At 39.4% G+C, this 23,428-nt stretch overlaps 1 protein-coding gene across 2 annotated transcripts; it reads right to left on the bottom strand.

The window, feature by feature from the left end:
• Nucleotides 1–719: 719 nt before the first annotated feature.
• rad51ap1 (RAD51 associated protein 1) lies at nucleotides 720–6,613 on the bottom strand. Of its 2 annotated transcripts, none has more exons than XM_084711430.1 (9): nucleotides 6,299–6,613; nucleotides 6,150–6,196; nucleotides 4,585–4,720; nucleotides 2,484–2,578; nucleotides 2,309–2,401; nucleotides 2,040–2,174; nucleotides 1,365–1,568; nucleotides 1,129–1,266; nucleotides 720–1,049 (listed from the first exon to the last, which is right to left on the bottom strand). In XM_084711430.1, exons 1-9 carry the CDS (start codon nucleotides 6,313–6,315, stop codon nucleotides 922–924), a joined length of 993 nt encoding a protein of 330 aa, XP_084567556.1. In that variant the 5' UTR covers nucleotides 6,316–6,613; the 3' UTR covers nucleotides 720–921. The 2 variants fall into 2 exon arrangements, with proteins under 2 accessions (XP_084567556.1, XP_084567555.1); XM_084711429.1 differs by having other exon boundaries at nucleotides 1,129–1,269; nucleotides 6,299–6,612.
• Nucleotides 6,614–23,428: the final 16,815 nt, after the last annotated feature.

The raw sequence follows: 23,428 nt of genomic DNA, 5'->3' as shown, positions 1-23,428 counted from the left end.
CAAACTAGTTGAACACCTTTTGGAGATTCTGAACTCGCTGTCATCAAAACACAAAATGAGGAAATGACTTGTAGAATTTACGCAAAACGGCAAAATATAAAAAGGCTATCGTGGCTCAGTTATTGAGTGTCTAGAATAACAATCATGATTTCATACAAATCCAAGAATTTAGCTAAACTAAGCAAGTAAACCCCTGCCCTGCATGTTTGGAAAGGGAGTGTGAGGCGAGAGTTTGCAATTTCCAAGCTCAATGGTAGCTCCCACTAAATTTCACACACTGGTCATTTAAGTACTTGAGTAAATGTACTTAGATTCCACCACCAGCAGCCAAAACAACTGATCTGTCCACCTCTCTTTCAAGATAATGTCATCAATCTCATCAGAAGTTTGTGAGTAATATCTCCAGTAGACACAGCATACAAAATAAAACTTTTAAATTTTATTATATATATATATGTACATAATGTACAATGTTGGCACACAATAGGAAAAACAAAAACGAAAATTATGAGGTTAAAAAAAAAAAAAAAAAAAACTTCCACGTGCCAGTTATACCAACAAAAAGTCTTCCACAAAGTGAGGCGTGACTCCAATTTGAAGATAAAAGAAATCTGATAAACTACAGATACAATAATTGAGCTGATAAAGATGTGACAAGGGCAACAATCGATCATTTCAGTCACCAGAGTCAACAAAGCACACCCTTCGACTGTTCCATTATTATTATTTTTTTAATCATGTAAGGAGAAATAATAGCTCAAGGTGCAATGAGCATCATGTGAAGATATATCCTAGGAATCATGTTATATATTTTGTAGTAGTAATATTTACAAGGACCTTTTTAAAAATATGCAATAAAGCTAAAAGAAGAAAAAGAACAGACATACAGGGACATCCATCCACAGACAGGTGGTCACTCTATCAGTGACTTGCAACACTGGGGTGAAGGGGTTTGACCCGAACAAGGCGGGACAGTCCCAGCCGTAGACCCTGACCTGGTGACCTCACTGCTGGACTCTGGGAAGAAGTGGGACTTTTACCAATTTGCCCTGAAGGGAAAAGGAGACAACATTAGCATTTAATTTACTGACACATACTGTAAGTGTCTCTGAGTGTCCTTCACTGCACCTGGTGGGTTCCACTTCGGTATTCTGCCTCCTGCTGGGCTCGGAGAGACTGAAGGTTTTGATGTGGAAACCGAGGAGGAGGGAGCGGGTTTTTTGGGGGCAGGTTTGGCTGCTGGAGGACTTCTCACCGGTGTGGTAACTGCTGTGAGGTGAAGTCATTCTCATAACAATCATCACCTAAATTATTACAATCGGAGCCAAAATGTGAATCTTCTTTGATGAACTTCAAGAACGTACCTGCTGCGTGTGATTTGGACTTTGATGCTGTTGGTTTCGATGGTGGTTTTGATGCTGGCTTTTCTTTTTTAGAGGCTGGAGGCTGTTTGGTCTTCTCAGCCTTGGTCACTTTGTCCTTCTTTTTTGTTTTGCTGACTTTCTTCACTATGAATTCCTCGTCCTCGCTCTCAGATGGTTCGCTGAAATTGTCATCGCTTTCTGAATCTGGAGAGGCATTATTGCGGTTTTACTGACACAAGAAGAAAAACAACATGGAGGCTGTTTCCACCTGGTATTAACATGCATCCTGGGAGATCATAAGTGGACAGCTGAGTACAAATGTGACAACACCAAAGACACACTAAGGACACATGTAGAGACAGCCAAGTGGACACGTCCCCAGCTGAAGTCACAGAGTTTCTGTGACTTTGTTGTACGCTGGGACACACTTTTACTTTCTCTGATTGTCATTAATGCCTTTCTTCATCATCCGTGTGCTCATAAGTCAGTTACATAGAAATCTGAGCGCACCACAGAGCGTCTCTCCCGCTTTGCTGCTGACAGCAAAGGTAAAATATGAGGCTCTCGAACGGCCAAATGGACATTACTGGACATTCAACTGACCAAAAAGGCCTAATATTTTCATATAGAGCAGACAGAAACCAAATGTTTAAGGAGGGATGACAGGGTGACAACCTGGTGTCAATTTGGGCTCATAGTCATCATCTTCATCTTCCTGCGTGGGCTTTTTCCTTGACTCTTCTGTGGCTTTAGCTGCAGCTTTTCTCTGTCTGGACAGTGACTCATTTTCTGTTGTGATTTCATCCAGGCCTGAAGAAAACAAAAATATAACAAAAATTCAATTTCTATCCTTTCAAACAAGATTAAATTAAGGAAAGTACATCAGGCCCATCATTAAATGTGCAACAAAAGATGTACAGTGGACAAAAATAAGAGGTATTTACCCAAGATTTCAAAATCCACACTGCAGTTAGACCGGTGCAAAGACGCTGGATCTGTGTTTTCATCTACCGGCGGAGCTTGAACCTTTCCATCACCTGGAAAAATTTAACAGGCATATAAATCAACAACTCTTTAACAATTACATTTTAAGTTACACATTTTCAAAGCAAAACATACCTTTACTGGTGGGAGAGAGGTCTGGATTATTGAGCAAGGACAGTGTAATAGCTGCCTCTAGATCTCGTTCATGCAGCCTCTCATCCAGTGGTGTCCTGTGAGAAACAGAATTAATGTTAATGTATAGATAATGTTTGGTATTATTTTACTTTTTTATTTTATTGATATGATAGCATCACACAGTTGCTGCAGATTTGTCAGCTGCACATCCATGATGCGAATCTCCCGTTCCACCACGTCCCAAAGGTGCTCTATTGGATTGAGATCTGGTGACTGTGGCGGCCACTGGAGGACAGTGAACTCACTGTCATGTTCAAGAAACCAGTTTGAGATGATTTGAGCTTTGTGACATGGTGCGTTATCCTGCTGGAAGTAGCCATCAGAAGATGTGTACACTGGTCATAAAGGGATGGACGTGGTCAGCTACAATACTCAGGTAGGCTGTGGCATTTAAATGATGCTCGATTGGTACTAAGGTGCCCAAAGTGTGCCAAGAAAATGTCCCCCACACCATTACACCACCACCACCAGCCTGAACCATTGACACAAGGCAGGATGGATCCATGCTTTCATGTTGTTTACGCCAAATTCTGACCCTACCATCTGAATGTCGCAGCAGAAATCGAGACTCATCAGACCAGGCAACGTTTTTCCAGTCTTCTATTGTCCAATCTTGGTGAGTGTGTGTGAATTGTAGCCTCAGTTTCCTGTTCTTAGCTCACAGGAGTGGCACCCGGTGTGGTCTTATGCTGCTGTAGACCATCTGCTTCAAGGTTCGATGTGTTGTGACATTTAAACCTGATGTTTTGATTCAGCAGGATACCAAGATATTTGTACTGAGAGTGCTCAATGCTGTGTCTGTGTGGTAATATGAAACCTATTGTCCATCATAGCTCTGGCTCCGGGAAACAGTATTTATTTGTTTTGTTTGCACTCAGGGCTAATTTCTAATTACAGATGACATCTTGCAGGAATAAACAGGCATGCAAGAAAAAAAAAATCAACATTCATTCACTAAATAAACATTTAAAATAGAATACCGACATTATGAAGAAAGTTTCGGAGCTTCCGACTATTCAGTACAGCCCTGTTTTCCTGTTCTAAGCCAGTGATCACCCTGACATCATTGTATTTACTCAGACTACACAAGTCAAATGTGTTATCTTGTGACATCTTGTCCACACAGGAACTGAAATATTAATTGAAGGTCACTGTTCCCTTAGTTTACACAAGGTGTGTATTTTATGTCATTAGTTATCAGCAAAGTTGTCTTTGTTCTTGCTGACAATCAGCCATTTGTACTTCTTACTGCACGTCTCATTCTGCTTTGGTGATATGTGTTGTGATATGTTTACTTTGAAAACATGCCTAGTTCTCTGACGTACCCCCCTTCAGAAGCTGAAGGAAAAAAGAAAAAAGTTCACACCCCCACCCGCAATTATCATCAATGATTAACAATAATTAGGGAAAAAAACTGATTTAAATTGATTCATTTGGATTTTAGTGACACTAATGTCAGCATGATAGCATCAGCAAACATCCCTTATCATCCACGCCCTTCTGCAAAAGCTCTACACCTGGCACTGCCCTATGTGGAAAGTTGATTTGTTGTAACATTACAACTGGCATCTTTACTTTGTAGACTAATATCTGTGCATTTTTACTTTTCATATTTGAAAAAGAACACGAACTTTGTTGTTTAACAAAATTAGGATTTTCTCTTTTTTCCTTAATCTGAGTTGTTACGGTTCTTCACCATTTTAATCATCTAGTTGTGTAAATGGTTCACTGTGCCACTTGTCTACTAGGGCTGCAAAGTTTGTCAAAACATAATCAAAATTACAATATGGCCGAATGCAATACAAATCACAGGTATATTTTTTGATAAAGCAAAAATTTGTCATAATATACTATTAGAAATGAAGCACTGTGGTGCTACAGAGATGCCACAGCCCACAAATCATATTCTCCCCAGCAAAAATTACATAATTTTCTAAGTTTTTTTTTCAGTGAAAGAAATGCAAATGTTACAATTACCCCTAAAAAAATTTCCAATATGACTTTTTTTCCCCCCATTTCATTCAGGTGTGTTCTTGAATACCTGCTCTTCTGGCTCACTGAGGACTGGGAATTGGACTCTTGACTGGACGACTTGCTCGATGATTTCTTGTGCTCCCGTTTCACATCCTCTCTGGCCTTTTTACTGGGTGGAGCTTTCACACAGGCAAAATCCTCATCTGTTACAACATGAAGACAGAACATAGAGATGCGTTAGTGGTGGGACAAGACAGTCTATTAATGTATGCGTATGTGTGCACCTTCCTTTCTACCTCAATGAGCTGCAACAACTGGCACAAATTAAAAACGGCTTAAAAGGTATAATCTGCAGCATTTTCAATGTATCACATCAATGTATAGACTCACAAACAATGATATGATTTCAATGATCACTTATGATCCACGAGAAGAATGTTTGTTTTGTTTCATATTGTATTTTGACTGTGCATTGTGTGCTGTTTATATTATGTAAGGATTCTGCATTGGTAACATTCTCACTTTATAAGATAGTTATTGCATATTTCATATTATCTTTTGTACTGCATGTACCCTTTGTTTTTATTATGTAAGGCAACTGCATTTACAGAATTCTGTATTGCACTTTTATTTTATTTCTTATTGCATCTGCTTGTTATGTGTAGGAGTACAGATGGAAATTAGCATCTTGCTAAAGCTGGTGCAACAATAATTTAATGTCACGATCAACGACATTGCATGCTCTCCTTTTAAAAATTAAATAAACTATATCAAATTAATCATTTTTCTGTGCTCGACTTGTTTCACCAACCAAAACCATTGGTATTTGACATCCTGATATGTTAATGAACAGCTTGGACAAATCCTACTGACTCAACCATTAAACCCCACCTGTTCCTGATAGGTGTTGCTGACTGGTTAGAGTGAGTGAGCCCACAGGATGGCATCAATGTGCTGACTGTGCCCAGTACAGCTAACATTACACACTGATGTGAAGGCTTAGCTCAGCCCATGCGTTGCTTACATCTGTTGTTATGCACAAAACACTCTCTATTTTTAAAAGTTGTAACTCGGGCTGTTTAAGCAGAAGGAATTTAGGAAAGTCAGACTGAATGAAAACAATGTCAATTGCAGAATTACGTTCATTAAAACAACAAGCTACTCCTTGCTTTTCTTGTACATGTTTCTTTATTGACTGTGAAAACGAATTAAGTGGAGAGAAAATCAAAAAGGTGCACTGTTTTACACATTTAAAATCCTTTACTTTAGGTCACAAATGCAACTGTTTTTTTTTTCAGTTGAACTGGCCTGGTGTTGGGAATGTGTGCAATAAGTTATGGATCAGAGTGTGACAGTGCATGATAGCTGTGGTTTGATTGTACATGTGTGCTGTTATGTCGCCTCTGTTCTCTTGAATGACCAAAACAAACTTCTCCAAGGGAGACAATAAAGACAAAACTGATCTAATCTTTAGCAACTTAAACTAAATCTCTCTTACAGTTAGGATGGCTACATGGGGAAAAGTGGTTCTAACGGCATATACACCTATTTCATGAATAGCACAGCAGAATAAATAACTACAGCTGAATAAACAGCATTAATATATTCTAAAAAAAGGACATGTTTTCTCACCATCATCGAAGTCCTTGCCTTCACAGTAATTCACCACTTTTGTCTTCCTTTGTGTCAACAGTAAACAACGTGTTAGCATTCAACAGAGACATTAACAACACCAGACAAACTGACACAGTGAATTAAGCTTCATAAAGTGCTTCACAAACCTCGCTGGTCGGTCCATTGCGTGTGAAATTATTAACTGATAACCCTTTTTATTCAGCTACGTTAGGTTAGCTTGTAGCAGTTATGTTAACACTGGTACCCGAAGTAAGAAACACAAGCTAATGTTTGCTCACTAAAGCTAACCTCACCTTAACTGTCGATAGTTTAAAATGCGAACACGCGTCCGATCATTACCCGAGTGAAATATGTCTCCTATATGAAACTAACACGTCAATTCATGTTACTTTAGTTACACAACAGCCGACTGAAGAAACCTGCTGCACTTCAACAAGCCCGCCTGAACCGAGGAGACGTCACGTGACGTTTTGTTTACGAATTTGACGAATACGGAAGCTGATTCGTTTATTTAAGAAAAAAAAAACTCATAAAGCAACTTTAGCCCTTCTAAAAAACACAGATAAGACAGTAAATTATTAACTGCCTGGCTCTTCAAAACGAATGACAAAACAAATATTTTATTTTATTTTTCTCAAAAAGAAAATATGTCGAATCTGGTTCTCTTAAATACAAGGACGCTCCTGTTCGCTAGATGAATGGACTGAGCTGAACGAATGGAGATCTGTGATCATGGTCAGTAACTTCTGGAAATTTTAAACTCATGAAGGAAATATAATTTATATTGTAATATGGCACCTTAATAGTTATTGTTTGTTAATAATTATGTCATGAATGTGATTGTAATATGGCTGCGAACAGCTAGCAGGGCCAGAATGCAGATAGTTATGCTAGCAAACCACTTTAATTCAAGTATCAAACATCTTAACAGTTGGTAAAATTTTCAACATATTACAACAGCTACTATTAATGTGATTGTAATTAATTATCTCAGTGAAACATGTAGGGCTGCAACTAACTATTTAATTATCTGCTAATCTTATTATATATTATTTATTAACACTTATTATACAAATATACTTACTACCACTACTTATATATTACTTCCTACTAATACTATGCTACTTACTTACTATTATATAAACAGTAATGTATTTTATATATTTTTTGCTTTTACTAGAATTATTTAATTGCCTCATGCCTGGCCTTTGTAAATAACGTTTTTGATAAGGGCAGTATAAACTTTATTATAATCTTCTCAATACTTCATTAACTTCTAACTAGACCTGCAGCAACTATGGATCATCAAATTAATCTGATAATAATTCAATAATATAATAATTGATTAATCAGTCAGAGTTGAGGTTTGTTTTAAAAAATCTATCTGTGCATCACTGAAGCAAAACATATATAAAAACTGTCTTTGTAGACTTTTAGTAGCTTCTGAAGAGTTTGCTGGATCACAGCAAATGGATCATTATTCATCATTATCATCATTTTAAGATTCTCAAACTGTCAGTGAAATATCAATATCATTATCTGCTCCAAATCCAGTACTGGTTGGGCTCTATGACATGATTAGCATGTGTCAAACTAAAACATTTATTTCATGAATTAATGGAAACATATGCTTCCGGCCATGTGCTATGTCTGTGCTTCCTGTACAACTGAGTAAATATTTCCTCCAGCCAGGACATTTTGAGACAGTGCATGCCAGAGAGGGTCCAAAGTAGTTACTCATCCCACTCCTACAGTCCCAGGAAGCCAAACCTAAGTTGGCATGAGTGAACATGTAGGTGTGTGGTGGCACAGACTGGAAAAAATAAACACCATTTACTTAAAAATATATTTTCAAAGGAAATAATCTGTTTTCATTTTTCAAACTATACAGTCTATAAAAGGTGTACTTGCAGATACTGAATATCAACTGTCACCTGTCAAAAATATATTTAAAATCAGTGTCACAGTAGATGGCAGTTACCTTGCTCACAGTTTGGGGGAGGAGCATGAGTGGCGGTGCAGGAAGCTAAGCAATGTACTGCTACTTATAAACAAAAAATTTCATATAAAGTTATAAAACTGACATTTTATAAAACAAATTTTGTTTTCTCCAAACCAACCAGACTTCACTGGCAAAATCAGCAATTTTACTTCACAGAACACAGAAGTAGTTGGTATACTGGGTCCTCAGTCAGTTACTTGGTTTGTGTTATTGTGTGATTTCAGTGTTTTAAAAGGTTAGTTCAGGTTAACGAAAGTCACAAACAAACTAACAGATTGAGGCTGCGATAGACGAGCAGCTCCAGTTTCTGTGAGGTAAAAGTACAGGTTTTGTCAGTGGAGTCTGGTTGAGTAAGAGAGAGTGACATTTGACTAATATAACACTGGAAAAGACCGTCTGATGGGAAGGTTAAGTGGTAAAAATATTCTAAATAAAGCTTAGTTTTGCAGCTGACACTTTCCGTAACATTGCATTACTTAGCTTCTGTGCTGCTACTTCTCTCTGCTGTAGTTAATACACTGACTAAGAAGTACCTCATACAGCCCCGGTTCAAAAATTCAGAACTTTCCCTTTAATGTGAAATGTAGTTTTTGTTCAATATGGATCCTCGCAGAGGCTCTTATACAGTTTTAATAATTTGAACGCATATCACATTTTACTCATTTTCTTATCACTGATGTTTTAAGTGGACCAAACTGCTAAAATAATGAAAAATCATTGCAGTGTTGCCTTTTTAAGGGCATTTCCGTTTTTCCGTCTGCAGACCATGGCAGTGTCATTTATGCCACAGAGTGAGTTCAGCCAAAGCTCCAGCAGATGGCAGCAGGAGTCTGATGCTGCAGGGCCTCAGCTCACAGAGGTACACAGTCTGACCTGCTGATTGACATGAACATGACATGTCCTCAGCCGCACAGTCGCCCACTCTCAGGGCGGAAGCAATCACAGCTCCCTCTGAAGTGCAGTAAAAGGGAAAATCGCTCCGTTTTTACTGGACTTCTAAGATGGCAGCAGCTGTCCCGAGGGTTGTCATTTTCCAGTTTGTGAGTGGGTGGCTGTCGGCTGCGGTTTGTCACACACTGGACCTGGAGGAGACGTTCAGCGGTGTGATGGTCCGTGTCTTCGGACCCAGACAAGGGAGGAAGACATGCAGCCGTGGGGCCAAAGAGCCCTGTGGTCACACATTCCTAAACTCCTCCAGCGCTGCCTACAGCCGTGACCAAAATATCAGATCCAGTCATGCAAACACTGTGGTCACAACATCACGCTTCCAATCACACATATAGATGTTTACATTGTGTTCCAGACGATATTACAACAGCTGTAGTGACACAGGTGAGAAATTACGACCTCAAAGTAATCGATTACAGCCCTGTTTGTCTGGCACGTCTCCATGTATACGTCTCTTTTTAACTCGGTACAGGAAATGATTTAGATTCACTTTGCTGGAGTGAAAATTGCACCGCCTCCAGTCTTACACTATATGTTCCCAAGCAAATTCACGTGACCACTGCTGGGGAACAGAATGTATTATAGAAGTATTTATGCTCATATCCTCCCACATTATGTCTCTGGTTAAAAATATTTATGTATGTGATGTTCAGTGGTCAAAACAAGTATTGTAAATTTGATTCATACACACTTGTACTCACAAATTATTTATTTTGGTAAGTAGTAAGAACAAACTTTATTTCTGTTGAGTCTGTGAAAGTTTGTAATGTCTTCTTTTTAAATCTCTTCTTATAAAACAAACTTTTTTTTACTTCATTTTGATTGAATTGTCTCTTATTTCTTTTATCTTAAATAATCTGATTTGGGTTTACCTATTTAATTAATATCCAGGTGGCTAGTTGGTAAGTTATATTAATTGTGTCATGCATATTTGGAACATTTGTCAGTCAAGAGCACTTGACTTCCTCTGCCCAAGCTTGAGAAATAAAATCATATATAAAACACAACTCTATTTTTTTTCTAATCACCTAAAGTCATTAGGAATGAAGGACATTTTACCTTTAAACCATCATATTCTGGGCAATAAAACATGAACATACAATATACACATTCTGAATTCGATGCCTGCAACACCTTTCAAAATAGTTGGGACGCTGTGGTTTGGAACATTACACAGGTAAACGGGTGAATTGCCAACAGGTGATAGTGTGATGATTGTGTACAAAAGGGGCATCCTGGAAAGGCTCAGCTGTCCACCAGCATAGATAAGCAAAGAGTCCAACAGTTGCAAGGAATTTTTGGATTTCCTCACCTACAATCCATAATGTCATTAAAAGGTTTAGAGAATCCAGACAAATCTCTGCACATAAGAGGCAAGGCCAAAAGCCAACACTGAATTTCTGTGACCTTTGACCCCTCACCCGGCACTGTAGTAAAAACCAAGAGGATACTACATGGGCTAAGGAACACTTAGGAAAACTGTTGTCTGTAAACACAGTTTGTTGCTGCATCTACAAATGTAAGTTAAAACTCTCTGGGCCTGAGTTCATCAGAGTAAAAGTGTGCTGTGGTCTGATGAGTCCACATTTCAGATTTTCAGGTTTTTGGAAATCATGAATGTCTAGACAATCAGGCTAAAAGGGAAAAGGAAAATCCAGATTTTTATCAGCAGTAACTTAAAAAGCCAGCTTCTGTGGTGGCATCATGTGTGACTGTCACATCTGTGAAGGCCCTGTTAATGCTGAAAGGTTGTGGGGCAGCATACGCTGCGATCCAGATGAGTCTTTTTTTGAGAGACGTCCCTGCTTATTTCGGCAAGACACATTCTGCACATGTTACAACAGTGTCACAGTGGCTTTGGACTAAAAAGAGTGCAGATACTAGACTGGTCTGCCTGCAGTCCAGACTTGTCTGATGCATTATGGAGCAAAAAATATGACAATGACCCACAGAACCTGAAGTTGTGTATTAAGCAAGATTGGGAAAGAATTTCTCTTTCAAAAATTCAACAATTAAGTGTCCTAATTTCCTAAACACCGACTGTTGTTAAAAGAAAAGGTGATGCATCACAGCGGTAATCATACCCCTGTCCCAACTTTTTCAGAACATGTTGCAGACATCAAATTCAGAATGAGCGAATATTTACAAAAGCAAAATTTATCAGTGTGCACATTAAGTATCTTGTCAATGAAATACAGGCAGAAAAAGTTTTTATCCCAGACTTTTTTGGAACTGAGAATTGGCAGGACTCTGCCAAGGCCCTTACAATCCCGTCTGCTATGATATGCAAATCCGCAATTGCAACCACCACATATGTCCGGATATATTTTGAAAACTTGAAATTATGTCAAAATACAGTTGTGTCTAGCTAGAGCTTCAGCATCTCAACTGTGCATTTATTATGCACTTACGACCTCAGTTCATTTTGCTGTAGACACCATTTTTACATTTGACCTATCTCAAAATGTTACAGGCAGTGAAAAATAATATGTGTATCCGCTCCAAAATTTAAGGTGTTCTTCCTTGGCCCATGCTACTTCGCTCCAAACAAGCAAACTGAATAAAGTTAAGACTTTCTATAACTAAATTACTTCTATACACCTGTTGTATTTCAATATATTTTAGTATATAAACTCTTGACTGTCTATCTGTGGCAACAGCAGGCGGTATTACCAGACTATTTTATTTTTTTGTCATCATTGGTCTTAATTTGAGCTTGTTAGTTGGAAGTGGTCAGGAGGCAGTTTTCCCCCTCAACCACTGATGTGAATGCCATCATTATGTACTGTATAGCATCTCAGACTGGTAGTTTGTGTGGGGCTCTCTCAGTCCAGCGCCAGTGTCCTTGTTTGGTTGTTCCGCAGGCGGAGACTGCAGTGTTGTTATTTACATTCCACGCAGAGCCAAGAAAAAAATAGATTGGTGCTTTACTAGTCAGATATTTCGAGTAAGATGCAACAGATTGCCGTGTTTCGCATTAATAGGATGCAGGACTGCGATAAAAGTATCCTAAAAGATTGATTTATTCCATTCTGCAACTCACAGACTTTCTGTTATTGTGCTGCAAGCTGGAAGTATTTTTAGCTCCTCATGAAGACAAAATGCTCTGTCAGTGAGAGAAATGTATTGGAGTTCTGCAGGGGGCACCAGTTATTTGCAAGCCTCAAAGTAAATATGTCTTGATGAGTTCCTAAGTGTTTCGGATATCCGGCGTGGCAGTGTCAGTGTGGCGTTGTTATTGTAACCTAGAAATGGCCTTGCGTCACATGTCTTTAGACATGGACCAGTGGCAACCACAGCACAGCCACAGCAGCCACGGCTTCAGCCAGGGAACCAGAGTGGGCAGACAGATCTGTCAGTCAGTGGCTTCCGGAGTTTGTTTTCTACGACCTCGTCTTCTTAACTGCATGCTTTCGTTGACTTCTTTTTTTTTTTGTTTTTTTGGAGTACACACGCGGCAGCCACAAAACTAATTGCAAGGGAGATGAGAGACCGGAGAGGAACAATCACAAAGACTTTTTAGGAAGTGTGGGCTTGCGACGGTACAAACTTGGGTTGACAAGTGCTTTTGTGGAAGACACAGTATAAACCCACAGTAACAGAAAAAGTGATTTAAGTTGTGAACTTTTTGCACAATTTACTTTGACTGTTAAGGTCTTGTGGATGACTGACAATCATGGGGAGTGTTGGTCTGTCAGATTTACAGGTATTTCAAGTATCCTAGATCTGTTGTTCCCAACCACTCTGGCTTGAATCCACTTGTGACCACTCATCACAAGTTATGTTTTTAGCTGCGTTTATGTTATGTGGGACAGATGATAGAGATGATTGAGTATGACAGAGGCATCCTCGAAAGACTCAGATGTCCAAAGGAAATGATGGGGCGAGGTTCACTGAAAAACTGGGGGCAAATAGTCCAACAGTTGATTCACCATCTGTAATCCACAATATTATTAAAGGATTCACAGAATCCTGAAGGCCAAGGCCGAAAACTCAGTTTGTTGCTGCTTCCACAAGTGCAAGTTAAGACTCTACCATGCAGAAATGTTGCAGACTTCTCTGAGCTCAAGTTCATTTGAGATGGACTGACCCAAAGTGCACATTTCACAACAATTAGTGTCCTCGGTTCCCAAACACTTACTGAGTGTTGTTAAAAGAAAATGTGATGTAGCACAGTGGTAATGATGCCAACTTTTTTTAAACATGATCCAGACATCAAATTCAGCAGTTTTTGGTGATTAAAAAAAACCCTCATTATTTTCAGGCATGTTTTTGGGACATCCCATTCTTGTGAACACAATGTCCCAAGAACACATTGAGGGAGTTTCTTTCTTTCTAGATTTTTGTGGTCAAAGGTCACATCCATCCAACTCCTGTGAAGGTGATATCCCAGGAACTCTTGGAGGGAATTTCTTTAGATTTGGTACAAATGTCCACTTGGACTCAAGGAAGAACTGCTTAGATTTTGCTGTTCAATGGTCAAGACCACTGTGAACTCATAAAACATTTATACTACTCATGACAAAATTTCACACAATCTAATACCACTTGCAGTGCAGTTACTGAGAAAAAAAATATGTAGTTAAATTACAGTTACAAATGTTGGGGTTGCTTCCAAATATTCTTTTCGGGTTGTCTGACAGAGATCTGCACTCTACTGAGGGCACTCCTCTAGTTATATAAGTGCAATGCTTCTGTAAGTTGGTCAAGTCCTCTTTTAATCATCTGATGACCCTTCAGATTTATCTTGGCGACCCGACCCCATTATGGGAACTGCTGGGCTCGAGAAAGACAGTAAGACATTTAGTGCACAAGAGACAAGAGTAAAGCAAAAGCCATTTGAAAGCAATTAAGGCTTTTCTGAATTCCTCTGTGCTGAATCATCATGGCAAAACGTCATGTGTTTTTGGGCAGCATTATTGGCAATATCAGGCTGCGGATCAGGAATCTGCAGCATGATTATATGTGTTGACAAGACAGCAGGGATATAAACAGCATCAAAGGGGCCGGCAATAATTCAACGCCGCCAGTTTTACACTGTGACACCATTCAAAATAGCATCTGTAACGCAGCATTGTTTCCTGCACTGCAGCGTGGCACTTGAAGGGCACCCGGGGAGCAGTCTCATTAGGGTGACCTTTTAACAGGGAGGTCACAGGCAAAAGGACACAAGAGCTCATGAGACCTCAGTGACTTGTGTCTCGTCGTGCCTGGGATGCACTCAGCTCACTGCTGCCTCATTTGTTGATAGATCAGCTGTATCAGATTCTCTGTTGTGCATTACCCACAAAGCACTCTGCATAAAACACACAGCCATCTTTAATAACCAACAAGGCTGGGCTGCACCAGCAAGGATTAATTTTTAAACCAGAAAACCAAACTAGACTCAACTTATTTGTGTTGCACCAATCTTTATTACTATTAAAGTATTAAATTTAAACTTACACTTGAGGAGGTTTAACTTGATGGCCTTTTTGAGATGGACTTATAAAAATAATTAGGTCCCACAAAGAAATTAAAGGAACTCAACTAAATTAAGTTTTATCATTACTTCGGCTGATAATTCAGCCAACAAGAGTTTCTCAAAGGAGAAAACTAGAGCTTTTCTGTTATGTCATCATGAGTAGGCTAACTAGGCTAACTGACTTTTTAGCTAGCTCACAAGCAATATAACTTTTTGTTAACTTTTTAGCTAACTAGCAAATAATGTAAGATTTTATCATTTTAGCTAAGTAGCAAACAATATAGCATTTTATTATTTTTAGCTAGCTAGTAACAATGTAATGTTTTGTTAACTTTTTCGCTAGCTAGCTGTTTTTAAGGAATACGAAACATCCAATGGTTTAATGGTTACGACGTCTTTTGTACTTACTATTGTTTCTGATAGCCATCTAATTGATTTTGAATTTATTTATTTTAATTTGGGTAAGCTAGCCTCTCCATATTGATTAAACTCTGTTTAATTTTGGTTTACATCAATAAAGTTGGATCTACTTTTTAATCTTTTTAATTGTGCAACAGAGCTCTGCTTAATTTTAAATCTGGATTTAAACTTTTGCACTGATTTTAAACTAATCTAAATTAATCTTTGGTGCAACCCTGTCTAAGTGTCCTCATTTTTGACAGCAACAGGCTGCAGTGTACTGCAGTGATTGCAGGGACTCTAGTTTCCTCTCAAGGAGTCATGCAGCTCAGTGAACATGTATTCTCTGTCAGGTAGTAAAAAATAATCACAACTTTTCACTGTAAAATCAAGATGTGATGAGTCTGTAAGCTAAAACATAACTGAAGAAATCTAAATCTCTGGCTCAGTGTGGTCCATTAGTCATCAAATGATACCTTGGGGTTATTCTACCTTATTTGATGCTCCACTGAGACACAACCACCTGCAATGCAGGGGATGACACAGTTTTCTTTACTATGTTTAGCTGAGCATCTAGACAGCACATTATGCATCAGATGAAGCTAATGTGCTTTTGTAAGCACTCATTGAGGTGATCATCGTGATTATACGTTCTGCAGAGAATTCCTATTCCAATTATATATACTTCTTATAAGTTTTATTCAAAGTAAAGTGAAATTGATTTCAGTCAAACCACATGCCAGTGTTCTAGTGCTGCAATGCAGTGAGTGAGTTATCATCCCCCAGACAGACACTGGATGTCTTAACATCTGTTTGACACCAGAGGGCGATGTCCACATGTGAGAGGGATGGGCTGAGGTGCAGCAGGAGCATTTCTCTACAGTGTCAAACTAAAGTTTGGTACAAGCTGGACTTTTTTTTTTTTTGGGAGTTCTGACTGTCATCCAAAATTAAAATGCACAACCCTGCATGAGTAGACCAAATGTTCTCTGCTAGCTTGCTTTTATCAAGGTGGTGATGTTTCCAGTTTTCCTTATATACAGTCCATTGATCAGTGCTGTGACTTATAAGTCACCATAGATTAAAAGTTTGCCAATACACATTACAATAAAGAATATGTTTTTCAATTCCCACGCCCATATTTAAAGAGCATAGAGGCCAGTATCAAAACACAGAAAAAGCACAGGGCTCGAAACAAACTTTTTCACCACCCTCCTAAAACTCATTAGGGGAAGCGCTAACATTGTTCCACTGCAGCCACACTGACAAGGCCACACTGTTTGTTGGTTCTTTTGGTTCCTTGTTGCCTTTTGTACTACAGAACCTTTAACTCATCATACTTGGAAAAGCCCAGATGTGTTAATAATAGCATTAATGACGGCTCAGTTCTATTTGAGTGTCCCAGTAAGTCATGATGACAGTGTGACAGTGAGTCAGCATAAACGTTATGAGGACACCCAAACTGAAGCAGCTAAATGGAATTCAGCCATCGTTAATTTTGTCATTTACACTTGTACTTATTCTGCTATGACAGATCAAAATTTCTCATGTGAAAAAGGCCTATGAGATTAACGTTTAAGTGTTGCCTGCCTGCCTTGTAGCAAGTAAAGAAACTACTCACCACATCTGTTGTACCTCTAGTGACCTGTTTTTTTTCTATGTGAGTGTTATTAAGGTTAAAAAAAAAAAAAAAAAAAAAAAAAAAAAAAGTATAGAAAACTGAAAAATGTCTGCAATGGGGCAAAATAAACAAAATTTTGGACTGCTGGTCAGAAAAAAACTCTGAGGAGCTAATAATGGGCATTTTTAACTATTATCTGATATTTTATTGAATAATGTGTTAAAGGACCAGTGTGTGTCATCTAGCAGTGAGCTTGCTGATTGCAGACATGTTGCTGCGCCCTCCCCTTCCAAAAATGCTGGAGAACCTATGGTGACCGGGAAACTTGTGCAAAAGGTGAAAAGCTCCCTCTAGAGCCAGTGTTTGGTTTGTTCCAGGCTACTGTAGAAACATGGCGGTGCAGCACGTTGGAAGAGAACCTGTACCCTCGGTGGATCATACATGGTTTTAGTGCTCCACAACTTTCACCATCTTTTGTTGCCTCTGTCCCAACTATTTTTGAACATGTTGCAGCCATCAACTTTGGTATTTTTACAATAAACAAAAAGTTTATTAGTCTGAACATTAAATAGTTCATTTTTGTACTGTACTTAATTGAATACAAGTTGAGAAGTATTTGGAAATCATTGCGTTCTGTTTTTCTTCATGTTTTACACTACTAAACTTTTTTGGAATCAGGGTTGTACACACCTGACCTTGGAATGAAATAATCAACAAATTATGTGATTATGAAAAGATTTGTTCCAGGCCTACAAATGATGAATAATTTTCTTAAAAAGTTTCTAACTAGCAATGTGGAATCTGCTGAGGAGTCTTGGGAAAGCTGGTCTGGATAAACCACAGCCTGCCACTGATTCTTCTGGATCATTCTTGACAGTCATATTTTTTAGCTGCTCTCCAGGACAGGCAGCATGCCAGAACCTTTGATCAACTCCTTAGGGGTTTAGATTTCATCCACCAGGGGCCGCGACAAAAATAAATGATCCGATCTTTGTTGTGCTGGCTGAATGACAGCAGCTCCGTCCAGGATGACTCACTCTCTCAGCAGTGTGCCATTCCTGACGCTCTCCTCTTCCCATCAGCCAAATTGCCTTGATCCTCCGCTCGTTGCCGCCTCTCGCCCACCCTCACGCTCACTCACTGTGGAGCAAGGTGGTCGCATCCTGGAGCCGGCGGCACTCTTTACATCCCATAGGGGTGAGAACGTGCAAAGCAGTGAGCAAATGTGTTGAGAGAATTCCTCGCATTCTCCAGCTCCGTCCTGGTGGCCTGGCTCGGTGTTGGGTTCCTGGGAGAGAGGGAAGAGGAGCCAGGGGGAATCGGCTGCCGACTCAGCAGCTGACACCTCCTCTGATCTCTATCTCTTCCTACAGCCATAAACCAAACTGTCTGACTTTTCAGCATGGCTGCCACGTAAACAGAGCTCTCCTCATGGCCCCAAGTAGGTCTGCCAGTTTTGCCTTGAAGGAGAAGATGGTTATGCCGAGGATGTGGCACTGACGAAATGTTAGCCTTACTGTTCCAATATTTGTTATGGTGAAGAGAAAAGAACAAGCCAAGATTGTTAATTCAGACATCTAAGAAAATTATAGGGCTGCCCCTAACCAGAGATTTTGCTAGTTGAATAGGAGTCATTTATTTTAGTCATGAGCTGACTACTTGTCACACATTTATTAATTTAATTATTATCTCTGCCAGGTGTAAGCCTGGAGGAGATCATGCAATTGCTAGCAGCTAATCCTGCATGCTACTGGTCGATCAGCCTAATTTTTGGGCGCATATCAATGACTGTATGCTGAAGGATCTCTATGATTCACAATTTTTGAAAAACCGACAACTGCCACAAATGTCCACTTGGACTCAAGAATTAATCAGTTAGATTTTGGTAATTTTGACAAAATGTCACACAAACATCTAATGGGATACTAGCAGCGTTAGGGACAAACTACTTTATCGAATACAGACTTATCAACAAGATGGACGAGGTGGTTTTCTTGCAAGGTTTGGGTCCTGGCACCTTGAGTCTGACCCCATCGTAACCCCTGCTCAAGCCTCAGGAGGCACTGACTGATGCCTGACCACCCTCCCGCCTCTCCTGAACCCGCCATGACTTTGTCATTCCAGAATCAGAGTCCACGTCGGAGCCGCTGTAAATTGCTTTGCTACTGTACTCCCTGTCATCAAACTGGCCTCTGTCGGTCCTGGTCCGGGAGTGTTTACTCCGCTTCTGGTGCCCAATCTGGCACCACTTCCCAGCAGCATTCCCTGCTAGGTCCTGCGAACTTCCTCCTTCTGGCGGTCCAAAGCTCCTGTACTGGCGTGCTACCAACACTCCCCTCCTGCACAGCTGACAGCAGCTACAGTTAGCAGTTAAGTGCCCCATATTGCTATTTTACATCTGCTGTAGTGGTCATATTTCACAGGACCTGTGCAGGGGGAGACCTAGAAAGCTACATTGGAGCTTGTAGTAAAATGGCTCCCTTAAAGCTATGAGTCAAATACTTTATTACATTGATAAATGTCTCAGCAGTTTTTCCTCGTCCACAGAAATATATTTGGTATAATGGGTGTGTTGACAGGTGTTATTACTTTAATGGTCTTCATGGACCCTGAGGCAATGGGTTTTAAACTTGACCCACAGGATTCCGATGAGAAATAAACAGATAAGCAATTAACTGCTCTGCAAAATGTACTCTGGACAGTTTTTAGGACCTTATGCTAAGGATTTTGTGAGTCGACAACACCGCTGAGCTTGCACGCTCCAGGGTAACAAGGCTCGCCATGTAAGGTTCACACAACTGTTTGATCTTGTTAAACAGACGTTTTCACATCTTTCAGCTCTCTTGGGATGCAATGTGATTACTGAGCTTAAATGGAGATCAATGACCATGATGGGAGGCATTCACCATCATTCAGAGTGCATGGGGTTTTTATTCTGTGCACTGCATTTATCTGCATTTATCTGTATCCACAGCGACTTTGAAGACAGGAGTGAACGTTTTGTGATTCTAATGTAACGTAGAGCTCAAACTTTGGAGAAATTTAGCATAACAGCCATTATAGCATTATGTACATTGTACATTTTTGTCCCCTAAAACAACTTCTTTAGATAATTGTCAGTATTTCTTTTAGTTGACAAAGTTGAACACCATTACCAAAAGGTTGGGAGGTTGTGTATCTAAATAAACAACACATTTCAAAAACGTTGGGACAATGGCAACAAAAACACCTGAACATTTCAATGGAAAACAGATAAAAGTGTTAAAGTGTGCCGTGGTCTGACGAGTCCACATTTCAGATTTTTTTTTGGAAACCTCCAGGCAAAAGAGGAAAAGGACCATCCAGATTGTTACCAGCGTTTACTTCAAAAGCCAGCATCCGTGATGGTATGGGGGTGTGTTATTGCCCATGGCATCATGGGTAAGTGTCACATCTGTGAAGGCCCCATTAATGCTGAAAGGTACATACAGGATTAGGATCAGCATATGATGCTGTCCAGACAGCCTCTTTTTCAGAGACGTCCCTGCTTATTTCAGCAAGACAACACCAAGACACATTCTGCATGTGTTACAACAGCGTGGCTTTGTAGTAAAAGTTCATTTCAGGTAATAGACTGACCCGCCTGCAGTCCAGACCTGTCTCCCATTGAGAGCGTGAGGTGCATTATGAAGCACAAAATACAAGACCGGACTGCTGAGCACCTGAAGTCGTCTATCAAGCAAGAATGAGAAAGAATTTTTAATTTTAAAACTTAAACATTTAGTGTTCTCAGTTCTCAAATGTATCACAGTGGTAAACTTCATCCCGTCCCACAATTTTTGGAACATGTTGCAGGCATTAAATTCAGAATGAGTGTATATTTACAGTTCAACAAGTTTTTGCAAATCATTGCATTGTGTTTTTATTTACATTCACAAAGCATCCCAAATTTATGGAGTTGTATATAACTGTGCAAGTATAATGCAGTAATTCTCCAAATTCCTGTTGATTTTTATTTGAAATGTTCTAGTCCTGACAAGTTTGACTGTAAAACACTTCTGCAACTTTAAGTGGCTGAAAAGGTTTAATGTCAAACCCTGTGTTTATAAAATATGTTCCAAGTGTTACATGGCCTTTGTGAGCTAAATATTATGATGCATGGGTTTGTGACTTTAAAAAAACATGAAATAACTGTTTTTTTTCTCTGGTTACTGCTGCTGTACACGTTTACAGATATCATAGAACACCTACTGCAGTGTATTCACTTTAACCACATTGGATGTTTTGCTGAATAGCCATCCAAACATTATGATGACAGATGGGGTTTTTTTGCTTTAAAATATACAGTATGTCTTACTGACATGAACATAAAAACTGCTGTGTCACTGGTTGGGATTTGTATTCAGCGTAAAAAGTCACCTCTGCCTCTCTTCTGTTCCCCTTAGTCACTCTACGCCCAATTTAGCAGCAGACACATCTTTCTCTGCAAGGTGCACAAGCTTTACCCTTGAAAAGATATTTTTACTGGGAACACTCCCTTCTGACAGGCTGTTCTTTCAGCTTAAAGCATGACACAGTAATAATAATAATGAAAGAAGCAGAACAGATGTCCTGATATATTTCAGCTTCTGCATATGTTCGAGTTACAAGGCATGTCAGTATAGTACCAGGATCCCAGTGGATTTTTGCTGCTACTCGCTGTGTCACGAATCTACAGAGCAGCAGAGGAAAGAACATAACCCAGTGCAGTTTTTGCTTGTTGAATTATACATAAGCTTGTTCAGCAAAAATCTGAACCCCAAGCTCCTTTCAGCGTGGTGCCGTTACTATTTTACAAGCCCCGGCTCCGATGGATTTAAATCCAATTGTGTTTGATCGATCACCACATCGCTGCAATCTGCTCAATAATGCAAACTTTTCTTACTTGAGTAAAGGATCTCATAGCTGTTTAGCGGCTGAGCGTTGGGTATGAATGGTATATGACATGAAATATGGATTAAGTTAAGACTGTGAGAAGTGTCAGTGTTGCCTCACACAGCAGTAAATATAATATCTCCTGTCATGCAGAAGTATTGTTGGCACAGAAGGGGATTTTTAGCAATGCTAGCCATGCTGCCTCCATGGATGTCAATGTCAGGCTGTCATCAGTCGCTCCACCGCTTTGATCCAGGCTGAAATATCTCAACAACTATCGATTGGATTGTCATGAAATTTCCTGCAGATATTCGTAGTTCCCAGATGATAAAACCTATGGACTGTCCAGATCCCCTGAGCTTTTCTGTAGCGCCACCGGTAGGTCAAAGTTTTCACATACTCGATGAAATGTCCATCTAGTAGATGTTTAGACAAGTCTCAGTGGTGACCCCTGACTTTTCATCCAGCGTCAATATTAAGTTTTGTGTAAAATGTCTCTACAGTTATTGGACAGACTGGTTCAGACATTTAAGTCTCCCTCAGGATGAATTGTGTCACCTGTTCTAGTGCCCTAAAAGTTAAATTTGTTCAATATTTTTGTTTATGATAAAAAAAAAAGCTAAAACTAATCACATTCCCATCAGCCTCGGAGTCAGAGCCATATTTTTACAGCCTGCTGAAAGCGAAAGAAAAGAGAAGAAAATGGATCACTGCAACTCACAAAAAATAAGTTCAGGCACTAGAATGTAGATTTTCCTGCCTTGAAGAAAGTTTACGACAAAGTGTCCAGGCTTTTGTATGCCGCCTTTGTTTTGTGTATTTCCCCAGCATTCAAATCAGGTACATCTAAAGGTCGGGAAACCTGATTCCTGTGCACATGTCAATTTTCATGAACCACTAAGTCTTTGGGTCATTGTTAAGTCCAACTGCCTTTAATTTACGAAGATAATCGATTGGACGTACGTGCACACAGGCAGCTGTGGACACCATGGATGCTTATTAGTCCTGTACCCTCTTAAGATGGTGAAAATATTCATGCAAGGTTAACAAGGGTCTTAACCTTCCCTGTTATTATGATCTCGTCCTCTGCTCCCCTGGAAGACAAAAGTCATGCTAATCAACGTTCTTGGCATCAAACCCTTTAAGGATCACATTAACTCTACCCTTCCTTTTGTTTGATGTCAAGAGAGTTTGTTGACTATGATGAATTAAACATTTTGCACTCATGAATCATTCATGACTTGACTTTGACAACTACCTCCTGAATTTCATTGTCTCCCCAATTTGCAGACATTTTGCTTTTCTTCTTTTCAGAGTTAGCTGCTAACTGTTTCTGCTGTCTCACCCATTTTACACAGACGTTGATTCAGCTCTTTTACTCGGCAAGGCAAGTTTATTTGTATAGCACATGTATTTCAACAACAACACAATTCAAAGTGCTTTACATGATGCATAAAAAGTGTCAAGACAAAATAGAAAGGAACATAAAGTTACAGCTGCCGAGCTGTCTGAAGATAAATGCATGGACAACTTTTACCAAATCCTGCTGAGACATAAATTCTTTAATTCTCGATATATTCTTCAGGTAAAAATAAGCTGATTTAGTGGCTGCTGAATTTCATGCTTGACTTCATGACCGCACCAAGATTTCTAGCTTGGTTTGTTGTTTTTAACAAAACAAATTGAAGCTGAGTGCTGACATTTAATTATTTTCCTTGGCCCCAAAGACAATTACTCCTTTTAACTGAAGAAAACTTTGTTAATTAAAAAAAATCAGCCAAATCCAATCGTTGATTGGATGCAATATATGCAATTTAATTAGTGTGTTGTCTGCATAATTATGTTGACACATTTTGTTGTTTTTCATATTCTGAGCTAGTGGGAGCACGTAGATACTGAACAGAAGCAGCCCCAGAATGGAGCCCTGGGGAACTCCACAGTTTACTTAT

The sequence above is a fragment of the Lutjanus erythropterus genome, chromosome 22, assembly GCF_056507025.1.
Source record: "Lutjanus erythropterus isolate fLutEry1 chromosome 22, fLutEry1.hap2, whole genome shotgun sequence".
NCBI classification, from domain to species: domain Eukaryota; kingdom Metazoa; phylum Chordata; class Actinopteri; order Lutjaniformes; family Lutjanidae; genus Lutjanus; species Lutjanus erythropterus.
The sequence above is the reverse complement of the archived record's forward strand: the minus strand, read 5'-3'. Positions and strand labels throughout refer to the sequence as shown.